This window comes from Prinia subflava, chromosome Z (genome assembly GCF_021018805.1).
Source record: "Prinia subflava isolate CZ2003 ecotype Zambia chromosome Z, Cam_Psub_1.2, whole genome shotgun sequence".
NCBI classification, from domain to species: Eukaryota; Metazoa; Chordata; class Aves; order Passeriformes; family Cisticolidae; genus Prinia; species Prinia subflava.
This window is the reverse complement of record NC_086283.1, coordinates 27638751-27656463: the sequence shown is the minus strand read 5'-3', so window position 1 is coordinate 27656463 and position 17713 is coordinate 27638751. Positions and strand designations below refer to the sequence as shown.

The 17713-nt window shown below is 39.7% G+C and overlaps 1 protein-coding gene across 3 annotated transcripts in view; it reads right to left on the bottom strand.

Annotated features, from left to right (window-relative positions):
• VCAN (versican) overlaps nucleotides 1-17713 on the bottom strand; it is a 99392-nt gene that overhangs the window by 66652 nt on the left and 15027 nt on the right. For all 3 annotated transcript variants that reach the window (XM_063423698.1, XM_063423699.1, XM_063423700.1), the window contains exons 4-5: nucleotides 8888-9062; nucleotides 8213-8340 (exon numbers count right to left, since the gene is read on the bottom strand). In XM_063423698.1, the coding sequence (XP_063279768.1) occupies nucleotides 8213-8340; nucleotides 8888-9062 (303 nt within the window). The remainder of the gene's footprint in view (nucleotides 1-8212; nucleotides 8341-8887; nucleotides 9063-17713) is intronic.

Sequence of the window (17713 nt, the reverse complement as noted above, 5' to 3'; positions counted from 1 at the left end):
AGGTCTGAAGGGAACACAGAAAAATGGAGACAGAAACTACATCACCCCAAGCAGTTTCATTCACATCAATATTACGCTTGTTTGGGGACTGAAAGGAATGCAAGTGTGAAAGGAGGCAAGGTGCCAGCTTTCTTTTTCTCCTAGGTAGAGGCTCTGATTTGTTATTACAGCTGTAACACCAACCCCATAGTGTAACTTGCCTTATACACATTGTGTGCAGCTTCCAGCTTGGAGGTAGAGAGACAGAGCATGTCTGTTGGAGAGGGGCAGATAAGGGAAGCAAAGAGCCATTCGTTCTCAGAATGGTTCATTCAGCTCTTCGGTCCACACAGATAATGAGCATTTTTTGTTACATCCTTCTGCATCTGCCTGCCAGTCTGATGTCATGTCCAGCACAGTGTGATGGATTATCCACAATCCCAATTATCCCACAATCCCAAAAGCAGCACCATCAAACAGGGGAGCAAAGAAAGGCCTCTTCAGGGCAGCCCTCTCTGCTCAGAGGACTGTTCACTGATTCTCTCAGAGCAGCCATGATGCATACGAGTATTGGTAATTAAAAATAATTTAATTGTAATTATATAGCAGATATCAGTCCATTTAGATGAGGAAGTGAGAAAAGTGAAGATCAGTGAATTATCATGACTTCTGTAAAGAAAAATCTAATTGCACAATCCCACAACATTCCTTCTGAGAAACTTATAGAATACACAGGAAAATGGGTAAACAGTGCAAAATTACTAGAAAAGTAATTTTTGCACCAAGTGATTTGGATGACTGGCTTCAAATGGAGCTTGTACACAACATCATTGAGGTTTGTGCTATTTATTCCTCTGAGCTGTCACCTGCACTCAGTTAAGGCAGAGAAACTTAGTGAAGGGTTATGTCGTGGTGTAAGATTTCAAAATGCAGGGTTCTTCTTTAAAAGAGGTCACTTTGCAGAGAACTGACTTACCCAAGCCTCACTTTTTAGGCAGAAGTCTGCCTCAAATTTGTCTTGGAGTATGCCTGTATCTGCAACAGTGATAATCCTGCACACTTAAAAGATGGGTGTCACACCTTTCTCTGCATTGAATATATTCTACTGACCCCAGTTGGGTTTATTTTTTTCATGTCTTAAAATCAGCTGCTGTTAAACAGATATCATCTTTGTCAAGGATTGTTTTAGAGAAAACAAAACCAAACCAACACAATTAAAAACAAAATAAGGAAAAAATAAAATGAAACCCCTACATATTTCAGGAAAAACATATCTTAACTAAAACAATCCAGTAAGTGAAATCCAAAGTATTTGACACCTAATTGATATATTTAAGAATTTGTGACAATAACCTCACAAAGAAGGCAAAATGGCAGCAGGGCAATCAGCAAAATTCCATCATATACCAAGTAAATGTGCATTTATTTCAGGAATGTTAGTGATAAGATAAAAGACAAAGATGTTAAAACATCTTGTCATCTTGTAATTTCTCTAGCTAGAGAGCATTTTTCTGTGATTCCACAATTCTTATTTTAAAAAAATCGAGTAATGGGCAAAAGTCATACTGCAAATAGCGGCAACTTACTCTAGGAGCTATGACTCCTCAATTTGTCTCTCCAGTTTGAAAAGAGATTAAAATTCCCTATGATTAAATTAGGCACTTACTGTGCCTAATAACTGTTGGGATGAAATATGAAAAAGGGTTTAATAACCCTTAATAAAGTTTAATAAAGGCCTTTCTTGATATATGAATTCAGAAACACTTGAAAGTTTGTTCTGCTTCTGCAAGATTCTCAAACCATCTTACAAAACAAAACTTAAAATATGGGGGTTTTCCTGGGGTTCCTTGATCTCATTCACTTCTAGCATGGCTGAAACATCCTGAATCTTTCAAAGTATCTAAGAGAAAAGTAGTCAAGCCTTGCACAAAAACTTCTGAAAAGCAAGAAAAATAATTCTGAAGTTAATGAAAAGTATTTAATCCATGCAGTCTCTGCAATTTACTCCTGTTTTTGAAAGCACAACAGCTTCCATATTTAATAGGGGGACTGAAACCGTCACAGTCTTACAGTGTTTTTATTGAGATGACTGGAAGCCCCTCAATTTCCCAGACAAAACACTGAAAACAGGGAAATTAAAAGGGAAAACTCTGCTCAACAAACAAATGACATAGCCACCAACACCAGGCAGGGCAAATTCAATTCTATGTGTGTTTAACAGCCATGTGCATTGTTTTTATAGCTGGAGCACACCCTGAGTAATTCAGCAGTACTGTACAGGCAAAGCCCAGAGCTTAGGCCAGCAGATGAAGAAAAACTGGTTCTGCAATACCAGGGGTGGGGTGGAGAATGTGACAGTGTTTAGGCTGCAGGCAATAATGTAATGTGTGTTATTGCTGGCTACTGCTCCAAACCAAGCTCCAGGCTGATGGAGCAGCCTCAGTGGTCACAGCACTCCAAGAATCCCCAGGATTTTCCTCTTACACAAGCTTGTTTTGCTTGGTCAAAAGAGATACCTGATGAAATTCAGGTTTTTTCCATCTCTTTCTGAAGTATCAGGGCAGATGAAGAAGTCATATTTTTCTCTTGAAGACAAAAGCTGATTGACCTACAATCCCTCAGGAAAAGGTTTAAGTTGTACAAGAATCAGTTCTGCAAATATTATCAGTTGATTTTATAGCAAGTTTAATTGCTTTGATTCACTTTCTCTCCTCATGAGATGTCTTGGTGAGCTGGGCATGTTGGTAGATGTCAATGTCATGAATCACACAACTTAAAAACAAAGTGTGAAGAAGGGCAGCCTAGAACCAAAGCCAGGGGTCAACACACAACCTGTATTGACTGGGGTTGTGGTGCTGGGTTGATGGCTGGACTTAATGATCTCAAAAGTCTTCTTACCCAGCCTTAATGATTCTATGACTAGGTGATTATTACTGTCCCATCTGGGATTTTATTACTGTCCCATCTGATTATTACTGCCCCATCTGTCTGAGCTTCACCCGGTGGTCAGGTGCTCAGATTCTACAACCTCCACAGCCATCCAAAGCCAGACATTAGAAAATGAAGAGGGGTATTAATTTTATGAAAAGCTAAATAATTCCCATTGGAGGAAATTATTAACTCTCACAATTAAAAAACAAAAGCAACAAAAGAAAAAAAGCAAAGCCAAGACAAAAACTTCACAGTGACTTTTCATTTTAGTCCCTTGCTGATAGTTTTGTTTGAGAAGAAACACCATCTCCCGCTATGAATTTGGGAGGTTTTGTTTTTTTTTAGCGTGATGTGCCTGTGGTGAACTCTAGAGCTATTCATTTGTTTCTGAGAGTTGGAACCCACCAAGTTCATTAAGCAGAGATGTCCTTTGGGAGTGTTAGACCTTCTAGATTCTGTGTCTACAGCTGCAGACCAGGGTGCCCTGGGTCAGAGACAAAAGCTGGCTAAGAGTGACAAAATGCCACCTTTTCTGATGTTAAATAGAGCATTTTAAGGGCATTTTCTCACCTGCACCTGTAACATGTGGTTACTGCTCCTCATATGGACACAGCCAGTTGGTCAAAACCTAGGCAGTCATGAGACTGCCATCACAACTTTCTTTTCCTCAAAATAGTGGAATCTGTTCAAAACTTCATTCCTAGGACATTCCTAGTCAAGTGTGCAAAGAAGCAGGAATACCTTGGCCACTTTGAGGACTAAAATATTTACCCTTGTGCCTTCTAGACCAAGAACTTCCACATCCCTCACCTCTCTTTCTCTGCTGCTCAGGGCTGGTTCTCTGACACATCAGGGTAATAAAGAGGTGTCCTTAACAAAGTCACTAATTACCACAACCACTCTGTAGGGCTGGAAAACCACAAACACCTAAGCAGCTTGGTTCAGCTTTAAAGCAGGAGGCTGGACAAGATGAGGAAGTCTATTTCTCTTGCACATCAGAACAAGTCAGTTGATTCCTTTTGATGCACAGCAGCAATGATTTAACTAAACGTTCCCAAATGTCTTGAGTCTATTCTGTGCAGACCAATTGGCTGAACAGGATTCCTCTTGATGACTTAACACTACATGATGTCCCATAATCCAAGGCTGGATAAGTGTCCAGTATAATGGAAAGGGTCATAATTCTACCACAGGCCCTGAACTAGAGAAAAAACCCATGCTTTTCTCTGTGTCCCAGTTTTGAAACCTAATCCTAGTTGTTGTTCCAGAATCAGAATAGACTCCAGAGATCTTTAGCTGCCCAAAACACCAAAGAAACTTCTCACCTGAGGCCACACTTTATACTATGACTCCTTTAATTATGACTACCATTCTCACAGAAATTTCCATGACAACAGCAAAACCGCATGAGAGTAGGTGGAAAGTATTCAAAAGACATCTGGTTTTGGTTTTTATCCTTCTTCCCTGCACTCACTGTGGGGAAGAGATGGTGCATGGAAAGAAGGCTGTACAATCTTCCCCCCAGACACCCCAAAAATAACTCTGTTAGCGTGAGTGCCCCATCTGCACATGACAGATGCTTGTCAGGCTTACATGGGTTCTGAGGGAGCCTGGCCAGGAGAAAATCCTGATGGGGTGGTTTGTGCTTTGGCTCAGCACAGGCTCTCACTCCACCGGTAGATTTTGGTGATGGTTCTGTCTCCCTCTCTGACACCACAGTACTGCCAAACAAACCACACACTGCTTGTCTAAAGAGTTCAAAATCTTCCTCACCCATCACTCATCTCCATCCAAGGGATTATACCACAAGAGACACCCTTTCGGCTGGTGGTGTTAAGAGATCCTCATCCAAATCTTTGCAGCTCAATCACTTTAAAATCTTTAATCATAAATCACTTCCTGCAGTTAAAGTATCCTAAATGTTTCTGTTAGTGCTTGGTACACTGAAACAAGTTACGAAATATGAGGAATGTAAAACAGTTTGCAGTAAAACACCATGCCTAGTACCTTTTTAAAGACACTTTGACTCCAGGTTCTCATCTGTATCTCCAGGAGCTCAGAAATTTTCAGTTGTTCCCACAGTTATTCTTCTGACTGTTGCAGCAAAACTCATACTATTTACATTAGAACTGTGCAGTCATTAATCTCTCTGGCTTTCCTCAGAACAAGGAAATGGTAAGAGTTAGCCTAGATAACTGGTTTCAATTTAAGCTAATAGTTGGTGATTTAAGGAGAAATCCAGGTCTCTGGCTAACTTCCTGATTCCATACGGCCAAAAAGGAATAAAATCGAGATGGAGTTGCTCCTACAAATCCTCAGTGCAAATACCCAAATTAGTACTGCAAATTCAATGCACATTTATTTTAAAATGTATTGCGAGAATTCCCAACACCATTTATGGCATTCTGGGGTAACACACCAACAGCAGCCAACAGATTCATAAGTGTTCAATGACTTCCATGGTGACATCCTCGATACAGCCCAAATTTTGATATCGTTAGTCAGGCTTGTGCCATGAATAGTCATTCCACTGACACAGACCCTCCAAATAAGGACCTCTTTTGTGCAAGCAAGTCTAATAGATTTGACATTGAATCAGGGCAGGGGACACAGATATGAGCTTTAAAATTCACATGGAAAAAGTTGTACTGAAGCATACCCTAAGTGCCATGGATTCATTTTGCTATGAATTAAGAGCTAAAGGTCACACCTTGCAGGATCAACCGTTGGTGAACAGAGCCATCAAAAATCTGACATAATTTTAGCTCTTGAACCGTAAGTTTCCTACCAACCCAGCAATCTAGTTTAGTTCAACTTTCCAGTAACTCCATTGACATTCTGTCTAAATTTCCATCTTCTGTGAGTGAGTTGTTCTGAAATATAAATTCATAGACGCTGTGTATCTTATAACAAGCTCCTCCTCACTTGAAATTAACTTCTGTCCTAGCAGAAACTGCTCCTGTTGCACAGACAAAGCCACCTTGGCTCCTCAGCCCCACATGAAAAAGGCTGAGAGGCTCAAGTTTCTGTGAAGGCACTGAGGAGTGGTTTATCCTGCACTACACTACAATGTGACACCTTGTCTTCCTAGCATGTGCCTGTTCCTCCTCATCCAAACAGAGTAATTTAACTCCTCTGTATGTCAGCAGAACCTACCTATTCTGTTTCTGTGGAAACCATAAACTCCTCCTGGAAGTCACAGAAGTTGTTGTCACACTCCTGATCATTTTAAAACTTCTGAGAGAATAAGAAAATAATAAAATCTCTCACATACACACACAAAACCCAAAAAAACAACTAACCAACCAACCAAGCAACCAACCAACCAAAAATACCCAAAACAAAATAAAACAAACAAAAGGAACCCAAACAAACAAAACAAAAAACCCAAAACAAAACAATATGGAAAAAATGAGGAGTGTCTTTGGCTAACTATTATAATAATCTGGAATTAAACTCGTTCAATATAATGAGTGCAATACAATGAACCAAATCTCTACAATGTTGTGCTCTAGCTTACATATTTGTTAAAATCTGGATGTTTCATATGAAGCAGATCCCATCACCACAGTCCAACTGACAGGTCACAGCAGTGAGACAGAAGTGTAGATGCACCCAGAGAGGGAAATCAGGTCACAAATCTCGGCAAATGAAATTTTATAATGAAGAAGAAGCAATTAATGTCCATGAGAAATTGAGGATCTGTGCATTTTCATCCACTGAGTCACTGCAGCCTCTTTGAACCACACAACAGTCTGGTTCCAGGTGGTTCCAAGCAGAGACCATAAGCCTCAGTGAAGAATGCTTCATTTCGACTTAAGTTTTATTTTTGAAAGCTTAGCGATAACTTTTGACCCTGAGAAACTGCTGTCTCACGTGCACCCAGGACAATCTGTATTAATTACATTTCTCTGTCCTTGAAGAGGGAAAGGAACAAGGGATTCTTCTTCACCAGCAATTATACAGATTAGGCTTTTGACTAAACCTTCTTTTTGTAAGCTAGGAAAGATATAAATTGAATTTAAAAGCATTGATTTTGAGGAGATTCAGAATCCAGTCCCATCAAGGATTGATGAAGGATCAAATGTCATGAATTGTAGATGTTCACAGGTGCTGCTCACTGACAGATATAAACACAACATAACTAAAAATAAGACAATGAAACGCACTAACAAAATTCTGTCACCTAATTTTCAAGTTACAAATTCTCAAGCATACATGTTTTCTGGAGGCTTTGCAACATGTGTGTTGCTTGTATTGCATAAATCTCCAAATTTTCTAGGACAGATCTTCAGCTACTAAAAATAAAACACTGATTTCAGTAACTAAAATATCTATAAGTCACCAGCAGGAGAAAAATTTGCATGACCTCATCAATTTCTTATCTTAGACAGATTACAAGCAAACACTGAGCACCTGCATTTTGCAATTGCTTTTTAAAATATATATATACACCTACAAAGGCAGGCTTGCACAGAGCCAAGGCTAATTTATTGTTCTACTGAGTTTAGGAGCACTGAATTAAATGTGTAACAGCCCAAAGATCACCCCTGAAGATGTTTAGTTAGGAATTATCAGTTTAGGAATTATTATTAGTTACGAATTATTTTTTAAGAAAGGAATTATGGAACTGGCATGGAATAAAAACCTGTTGAACAAAGGCAGTGTGATACACTCAGGGCACTGTAGGAAGTGGAAAGTGTACTTTAGTCTTGATTTAAAAGTTATCTCTGTAATAATTTTACTAAACTCAGAAACTACATTTTTTTTTTCTTGTTTCTTTCGGAATCTGAGATGGCCCATTAATAAAAATGAGAATATTAAGCATAGATGGCAATTCAATATCTAATTCAATGTCTAATTTTATGCCATGGACATATAAAAAGACTTAATTACATGCTTAATGAACTATAATACATCTAGCACATATACTACATCTATCTTTGTATACATTTATATATAGCATATATAGTTTCGCAAACATTAAAGGCATTTCTTTGAAAATACTTTTAAAAACATTCAAAAAATAAGATGCCTCAACAGTAACTTTTGTGAGATCTACTGCACTAACTATAGGCAGCTTGAACCCTAACTGCCTCTTTCTAGACTCCACACTGGCCTTTATTTAGGACCGGCAAGACCACAAACTATAGATTCCCTCCATTCAGCAATTCCCTTCAGATCCAGAGCAGTTAAAACTCATTTTAAATGGAATTTTCTCCTCCTCTGCTCTTCCATATTAGGCTCCCCAGTCACTTTTTAAGTCTTGCAGCGAACTTCCAGGTTTGCAGACCCATCTCACCTTCCATGCGCTCCACGTAGCAATAAACATCATAAGTCTCATTAGGGAAACGTCGCCCGTACGTCCTGACTCCTTTCTTTCCCATCTTATCTCCAAAGCAGCCAACTCTTGGATGTCTAATTGGATACCTGGGAAGGCACAAAATTTATCATTATGATGCCACCGGATTTTAGCCTTCATATTTTTCAAATCCCGTACTGCATTAGTGTATAATTCTAAACTCCATATAGAGTGTTAGTTACATCTTCATGTTTTGGTCAGACAAAACAATCCCTCTAGGCCTGAAATCCAAGGATACCCCACAGCCTCAGGCCCCAAAAAGAATAAACAAAAGTGAATTGGGAGGGAGTAAACTAGGCATAAACAACTTCATTACCTGAAGTTGTAATTGGAGGATTAACCCCTGATATGTAAATGGGCCAAACTTTAAATTGTCTGAAAAACTCTTGAGGTCTTGCATCTTGGGTATAGTCTCTGGAAAGCTTCTGACTGCCCAAAGTGGATCTGTTGAAGGCCTTTAATAAATACCCACCTTATTCTCGTTAGTCTTGTCTAGCCACTGTTCTAGGCAGGCACTCCAAAGCATCAATTATGGCAAGAGAGCAGTTTAAGTGTGCACAGGCAAGGCACACGAATTTTGGGGAAAAGCATGAAGAGGCATTCCGAAAGCCTCACCTGACAGTCTGGTCGGACACCCAGCCAGCATCACACTGCTCAAACCCGTCCTCGTAGGCCGCTTTCAGCTGCTCCGGGGTGGCCATGACGGCGCCGTTGTCACGGCAGGTCTGGTGGGCCTGTGTGAAATTCAGGGTGTACCTGCTCGTGGCAGCCCGGTAATGAAACACAACACCTGAGAAAGCAAAAAAAAAACCACGTCAGTGGCACATTTTGAGTTGTTTCTGCAGCCATCACCACTCTGTAATCTTACTCAGGTGTTGCCACAATGCTGAAAACAGATAGGTAGAATGAAAAATAGTACAAAAAGGTGAGACATTATGGTATAAATGATGTTCCCCCTCTAGTGGCTGACACCAGTAATGACAAAATACCCCCAAAACCGTGTATTTTTGAAGCAGATTTGTTAATCAGTGATGGGCCTGGTGTCCATTCCTATGCATCAAAGATCACTAAAAATATGTAATTTATCATTATATGGATGGATTTTGGTCAATTTTGCGTAGCTATATTTTCCTACACACACCACAAATGACACAAGCAAAACAAATCATGATTTTATTTTGAATTTTTCTGGTTCAGAAAAGAATCTTGACAATTTCAGAAGTTTCTGGAGCACATCAGACCTTTGGAGAGGGAGGCCTGGGGTGAAGATGCTTTAGTTTAAAGCAGGATCTGTCTATAAGCCACATTCTGTTTTCTACACACACACAATTACCACTGAATTCGACAACAGCTAGAACAAACCATAAAGGGCACTGAAGTGGAGAGCAGTTATCCCACCTTACATTTCCCCCATTACCACTGTCTTTTACAGTTTAGCATCAAAGGCATGTCCCTGACTGAGCTCTAAAATCCTCAGAAGCATTTCAACACCATAAAACATCCACAGAATAGAACAACAAAACAAGCCTCTAAACCATTAAATGTTTCTTTTCTCTGATGGCTTTACTGGAGTACTTCATGATGAGGAAACAACATACTGTAACAGAGTTTGGGGAAATGGTGATATTGTAGCAATAATTAATTTTACAACAAGTCTTTACTATTAGAGCATTGTTGAAAGATAAAGAAATTCTGCTAGTTTACAAACAAATAGAAGTACAGGTCACTAAGCAAACTGTTGATGCAAGAATTTCCAACTGATTTGGAAATCTTTTTCTCATGCAGACAAATTCAGTAAAAATTTGCCAGTCATCAAAAATCTGCACATGGCAAATAAGTAGAGAGTACATATTTTTCTTCTTGTCATGATTCACTAAAAAATTAATACAGAAAATATTGTCTGAAATCTACTCAGCCATCAGACATAATTTTTTTATCAAAACCACTTGCAGAGAAATGGGAAATAAAAGAGGAAAGGCTGGGAATCCCCATACTTCATCATTTAGTACGGAGTCATACAGCAACTGCAGCCACTAAATGGAAGTGTGCAGACCACCAGCATCCCCATAAAATGCCTTTCAGAACTGACAAAACCCGTCACAAACAGCTTCTTCCAAGCAAAAGTGTAATTTCAGCTTCAAATGGATCCAAGTGTTGTTTGGTAACAGTGACAAGTGAAGAATACACCCAGAAAATTATGGCTGTGTTTGTATCATTACATTAAACTTTCCAGGTGCCTGAAATTCAGTCATTAAGGGTGTGAAATTGTTTGGTTATTTCACTGCATTATTTGGCTCAGGCCCCACAACACTGTTCCAAACAATTTCTGGGCAGATTTCAAGAACAAGCAGAGAACAGGGACAGCTTCCAAAGGGCATCTTCATCCTGTGCTGGGAGCCAAAGCAACATTTCAATGTGGATGGGGAATACCCTGCTCCCCACAGGCTCACTCCTAAACCACCCCAGAACACAGAGTTAGGCAACATCAGCATTTAAACCTTAAAATCACAAAAAATATTATCTAGAGGGGTTTTTTAAACACATGATGTGCATAAATATATCTGGTTTAATATATTCAGAATTTAGCAGCAGTGGTTGAAACTGTGAGCAGAGCACCTGCTGGTACAAATGAGGATTGCTATATTAGTAGCACAGTAGTAAATAAAAACAGGAGTTCAGGTGGCCTGCTTGGTGTTCTGGATCTAGAATTTAAAAATGGGCAACTTTTACAGAGCTCCCAACAGAAGCAGATAAAATATTTACCCTGTTTTACCTAATAACCATGAACCCATAATAATATTCACAAGCTGTGCATCTGGCTTTACTTATTTTTGAACATATACAAACAGTTTAAAACTTTTTTTTTTAAATAATATTGGCGTTTCTGTAAAAAAGCATATTTGATGCTGAGTCAGAAACACCCAAGTACATGAAGCAATTTGTTAATTCAGTTTGTTGTTTTAATCTTAATTATAATATATTTTGTGTGAGTTTGGATTCTCTTTTTTATAAATTCTTGTCTGAGGTTAATTAAGTCATAGTATATGACTTCAAACTGGGCACAAGTGTTTCTGCTTCTCAGTACAGCCACCAAAAGGTTTGTTACCTTAGAGGGGATGCAAGATATTTCTCAAAGCTGTATTTTTTTAAAAAAAAAAGTTTTTTTTTTTTTTTCCTGCTGCTTAAACATATGAGTGCATTCTCCACAACCAACTATTTCATCTCTCATTCTTTCCCTTTTTTTTCCATGTTGGAAGCACCATTGCCCTTCCTACCATGGCACAGCCATGTGACACCTGAACAAGGCAGGACTAAAGAGTTAATATCTCAGCCAATTTAAAGTGGATTTCGCAGAGGCAAAGAAGAGCCTTTGGTCATTTGTAAATCCTGGAAAAGAACTCGGGGAATGCTTTGTTCTCTTCGCCCTGATCCACAAGGTAAACTTCACCTATTCTCAGAGCTGCAGGCTCCTCCGCTTCCAGTGAGGAGCTGATGGACATGAAAGAGCCTCCCGGATGAATGGGAAGGAGGACGTCACTATGCATAAGCCTGTTCAACAGCTGCAATAATTAGAAGACCCCTGGGGCTAAGAAGATTAAAGTGCAGGACTTTCATTGTTTCAGTTAGACAGAGAGAGGGGCAAAACCCATTGTCCCGGTCTTTGCATTTTAAAACGTTTGTAAAGGATTTCCCCCCCCCCCCCCCCTTTGTCTATTTCCTACCCAAAAGAAAAGGCAAGAAAGGAGTTGTCCTAGGAACAAATAAAGCAACTGGAAAACAGAGTACAGCAGTATAATGTTGTCACTGAACATCTGGCAAACAAAGTCAGTGTAATTACAGGAAGGAGTAGCAGCAAGAAAGAGCACTCATAGGAAAGTAATTTGTAGCATGGAAAATTCACTTCTGTCAGAGCAAGGATGAATGTCATTTACCTCGTGTCTTAGACCAGAAAACAAAAACGTGAAGCGTTTAACTTTTAACAAGCAAGGGTTTCCATTGGTAAGAGCCTGGTTCTGTGGTTATACCCCTTTGCATTGCAGCTTTATTGTATATCATGCATCAAAACCCTGTGGAACTGCAGGGGAAGTTAGTTTACCAGCTCCTGGTATGGCTAATAAATTATAGTTCACTTTCACTAGTGAGCTCACACTGCTGCCACATGCAGTGTTGGATGTGGCAACCTAAAGCCTGAATCTCAGAAGTTGCCTCACACAGCAAATACTTAAAGGGAAAAGATTGTGATGGCAGCGCTTGTTATCCTGTCAATTTTTGCCTTCAGACCTTGGACACTGTGGTGCAGTGAAATAACCCCTGCCCCACTGCCAGAGCTACCCCACAGTTCAGTTCATAGTTCAGATCCTCCCAGGCCTTAACGCAGAAGGCAATTTACATTATAAATATACCCCAAAAATATGGGTTACAGGATTGAGCACTGTATGAAAAGAAGGAATAGGGCAGCATTTTCAGTTCTCTGCATGAATAATTCGTGTGTCTCTCTCTAGACTTTGCACCCATCTTTCGACCCCTGTCTTGGGCTTTGGCAACGTGCGAAGAAAGGATTGCCCTGTCAAGTGCCTCAGGAACTCACAGTGGGGAGGGAAAGTGTCTTCCCCCCATCCCTGCCAGGGACAGACACTTCCCGCACCAGCTCACACTTTACTCCCCTGTGCAAGGATGTTTGTGTCCATCCTCACAGCACCCAGGTGGAGACTCCTCTAATAGCTCCAGCTAATGAGAGGAGGGATCAATGGTGAGCTGTGGTTTTATCCTTTATTACTCTACCACCACAGCTCCTGCATCCAGCCCGAGGAAGAACCACCCCAGCCCGGCCACTCAGAGGCTGCCATGATCCCAAACTCTACAAGAGGGATGCAGCACCTTGACCAGAACATTTTTCTTCCCTCTTCCTGGCACGCTTTGCTTGTAGACCTGGGATCTCTATCACCAAGAAATTAATTTCCCTCTGCCATCCTTTGGTGGTCACTACCAACTGTACTCTTCCCTTGCCAGGAAGATTCCTCAGGATCCATTAGGCAGCAGAGTAAAACAAAAGCTGAAAAATGCAGCAGCCCATGATAATTTATACAGAAGTTCAACATCAAGAGGTGCTAAGGTTTCAAGACAGGTAAGTCCAAAATATTAGGTGAAAGCACTTCTTCAAATGCCTACTTAAGAGATGAAAGAAAGGGATTTCTGCTGCAGAGAGAATAGATCGATTAGGTTGTCAGCACACCATATCCCAGTGCTAACAGCATCACTGAGTGGCAGCGTTCCCACATCCTAAGCAACTTTCATTTATTATCATTATAATGCTTGCTGGACAGAGAAGTTGGCATAAAAATGAAAACGGGAATTACCATCTACCGCTGCCTCCCTAGTTCTTGCTTCTTTCCATTAACAAGATCAGTATCTTAAGACTGGGATTGTCTTTACAGGCTTTAAAAAGAAAACACAAAAAAATTGGAGGTAAAAAATAAGTCTTTCAGATATGCAGCAGAATCAAACAGAAACTGAGAAAATGAGTCCCATGAAATGAGTGAATTCTCAAAATATTAATTAGAAAACAATAAAGTGCTCTCACTTTGCAAAAAAAAATATTCACTGAGAAGCTATGACAAAAGAGTAAGTAAACTAGAAGGATCCCATTTGCCACTTTAATCCCTTTAAATCCAATTATGTCCAAGGAGGAAAACAAAAAATCAACTCAAAAGAGTGGTTTGTTCAGACTTCTTAATTTTGAATACATTGGATCAATCATACATGCTCTTTTTAATTGCCTAATACCATGGAACCACACAAAACAAGTATTTAATTAAATATTCAGAAATGTTCCAGAATGAAAAGTACTGTGTCATTTCATTTCTAAATCAGATTTTTACAAGGTAGCTCAAGTGTATTTTATAAAAGTGGACTTCATTACAACTAGATAGAAGGAATAAATGTGGACACAGAAAGGTACAGCAATACTTTTTATAAAATCCTTTCTGGAATTCAAGTCACCCAAGATAACTTTGCCTGAAGGGTGTAAGTTGAGTCTAAAAGAGTTATCTCTAAATTTCCCTAATTGGTGACCAGGGATATTTAATGCAGAGAGCTTACCTCACCCAGGAATATCCAAAGGTTGAAAGGCCAAGGACTCCCAGTGTGAGACAGTTTGAATGGTGGGCTTAGTAATACCAAAAAAGGTTAGAAGAAAAGCACAAAATGCTGTAGAGAGATCAAATTACACAATCTGACAAAGGAAGAGCTGCTTCTGAGACAAAGGGAAAATTTTGGAGGAACATGCACAGAAGGCAGAGAAGAAAAACGTGGAAGTGAAAATTAGTATGAAAGACTTGTTCTACATATCCAGGATTGGACTTGGATGTGCCTAGTGGGTCCCTTCCAAGTCAATATTCTAACCTTCTTGATTCCTCTCCTTGTGAGAAGCTGAAGCATCTAAGACTCCCATGCTGTTAGATCCATTTTGAACACAAAACATCCCTGTCTGGGAGGTCTGTGTAATAGCAGCAACCAGGGTGTCAGGAAAGAATGGTCCATGATCAGTAACAGGAAAGGGGGTATCCAGGGTGAGGAAAGTGCCCCTTCAGTGATCCTCCAGAGCTGCCTGCCCCAAAGACAGCCCTGCAGGTGTGATAAATGAGTAAGGAAGGCAACTGGCTGACCCAAACTTCCTGCATGGGCTAAAAATTGAGTGTTTCCCTGCTTCCTCTTACACCCTTAGCAAGTGTAAAATGCAAAATAGTAACCCTGATCTCAGGGGTGAAGTGTGGAAAGCACCAGGCCCCTGTGGATGGGTGTTCTCTGCTGAGTTTGTACACATGGCTCAGCACAGAACATGGAGATTTGCAATGACAAAGGGAAACTGGATCAAGTAACCCAACATGTCAAACTCCTCCTGCACTTTGCTGTGACTTTCCCAGATCCCCAGGGCTGTGCACACAGAGCCACTTCAGCCAAAACACAACTGCTCACACTCCTAGAATTAAACAACCCAATTCAGGTTATTTGCTTTAAGATGAGACATTTAAATGGATATTCAGATCAAAATATTTGCTCTCTGTTTGATGCACACACAGATAAGAACTTCTCAGCAGATAAAGGATCCCATGTGAACTCACAGTGTCTTGATGATGCCTCTGAGCCAGAATCATGAAACAGATTGGGATGGAAGGGACCTTAAACACCATCTATTTCCAAATATAAGCAGCTATTGATACCCAAGTAGCTGGAATCTTTAATTCCTATAACCAAGGCACAGGAAGGCCACAGAATTACACCAATTTCCAAGATCCTGTCGTTGTTTAGAAAACTTTTACTTGTCAAAAAAGGATGTAGCAGAAATAGGCACTGCAGAGACAAAGGCAATGTGTGTGATGAAATGTATCTTCCTTGTAAATGATAACTAAGTTAACCAGCAGAGGTTAAGCGGTGACTTAACCAGGAATCCACCCATGGATAATAAAAATCTACAGACATTCAAAAAACAAATGGGAAAAACCAAATACATATCTGAACAGGACAGAATAACAAAAGTCTCTGTGTGGGTAATTCCGTGGGTGACAGGTCTCTGACATCAAGAGGGTAAATGCTTAAGTGTGCACTTTGATATCAGCTGCTTTCATTGGAATAGGACTCTGGGACAGCCAGATCTTTTGTCTGAACAGTTTGATGCTAATAACATATGAATGTGACTTCAGAAGTTCATTTAGCCCCTAAAATAGCAATTTAACTGGATATTTGCCAAAAGTTATCCAGTTTGTCTGTTGTGATAGCTAAACAGAAAAAAAAATGGATTCACAGTTACAACTTCTATACAGTCTTGGGCTTGAGACCCAGACAAAATAAACAATTAGGCATTAGAAATTCTACTTTCAATGACTAATACCCACTATTCAGCTTAACCTGGAAAATTCTGTATGCTGCTGAGAAAGTTATCCTTCCTCAGAAATCCCATTTTTCATTCACAATACATTCCATCACTGGTAAAATACTTTTATTTGATGTACAATATGTTGAATAGCAGTTCTGTATTCCCAGCATACCTGAAGGAGAGAAATGGCAATTACATTAATTTTATTCAAGGTAGCTCTCCCAGCTATCTATTATGCTACAAAGGTTAATTTCAAAAACAAGCAGGCCAGCTGTCTAATCTTATCTTCCTGGCGTCATTGATGCTGCATTATGCTTTTTGTTTGAAAGTTTAAAATTAGGAAGTGTCCATAAAACAAACTGAGACCCTGAAAACACCTAGAACAAAAGTCCTGAATTAGTTTAAAAATACTCAAAGAAGCATTTAAAAACCCCCATAAATTTATCATAATGGCAAAAGAGGAATTACACCTGCTTCAGCAGAACTCTGCTGAAAAGTTTTGGCCTACTTAATTTGGGCATAAAATGAGCAGAATTAAAAAACTGGTGATAATTTTACTAGAGCTTCAGCAACCCAGCTCCACCCAGGAGAGCTGACCAAAGCACAGTGCTGAACCAGGCTATCCCTCAGCTCTGGAATTACCTCAGTTAACATGGAAATACCTCCCTGCACCCCAGTCAGGACAGGCACTGCAGAATGCACAAGGGGGGAGTACAGGGAATCACATCTCTTCAAATGGTGTCACTTTGGGGTGCAGGTTCAAAAAGAAACAACAGAGATAATTTGTGTTCATGAGTAATGGGGTTTTTTTGTTTGTTTATAAATAAAAGCTGAAATCATAAAAAAAAATAAAGAACAGAGCAGATGATTTGAGCAGCAACATTGACATGAAGCTCTCATGAGTCTAATGAAGGCCATTTGTTTTCATAATGGAGAAAACTGAGAATGGATGGCACAAATGATGGTCTAGCAAACCAATTTTCCATTTGGATCAAGACTTAGGCTTTTTCCTCTCCCAAAATTCTGACATTAAAGTAGCCATGGAAAAGAACAGTTGTAGAAAGAAAATGGAGTGAAATTTTCATTGAGGTAAAATCGTAAATCTAATCAGTTCAACACTTTGCAGTGTTTTTGCAGGAGCAGCAACTACAAAAGCTACAGTATCACCATAAAACATCTGATATTGTCATAAACATCTGCTGCTCCTGGATATAGATATGTAGTCAATGGAACACTTGAAAAGGGGTAAAGAATGCCAGGTACACTCGTTATGAAAAGTAATGTTCAAACCAGGATTTCTTTTGCTTTTGTTATTAGGACCTAACAGTTTATGAAGTTATGCAGACCTCAATGGCTACACTGATGTACTGTATTTCCAAATTAAGGCCACACCTTTGAATTCTTTGGTCAAATCAATGCCAACAGACTGTTCACATTAGGCTAGGTAGGCTCGAAGAACAATACATTATTAAGCTCACCAAAAAAGCCTTAGTCAAAGTCGTGATTTCCAGCAGCAGATATTAATGTTTGTTTTGGGATTCATCCCCCTGAACAAATACTGAACTTCC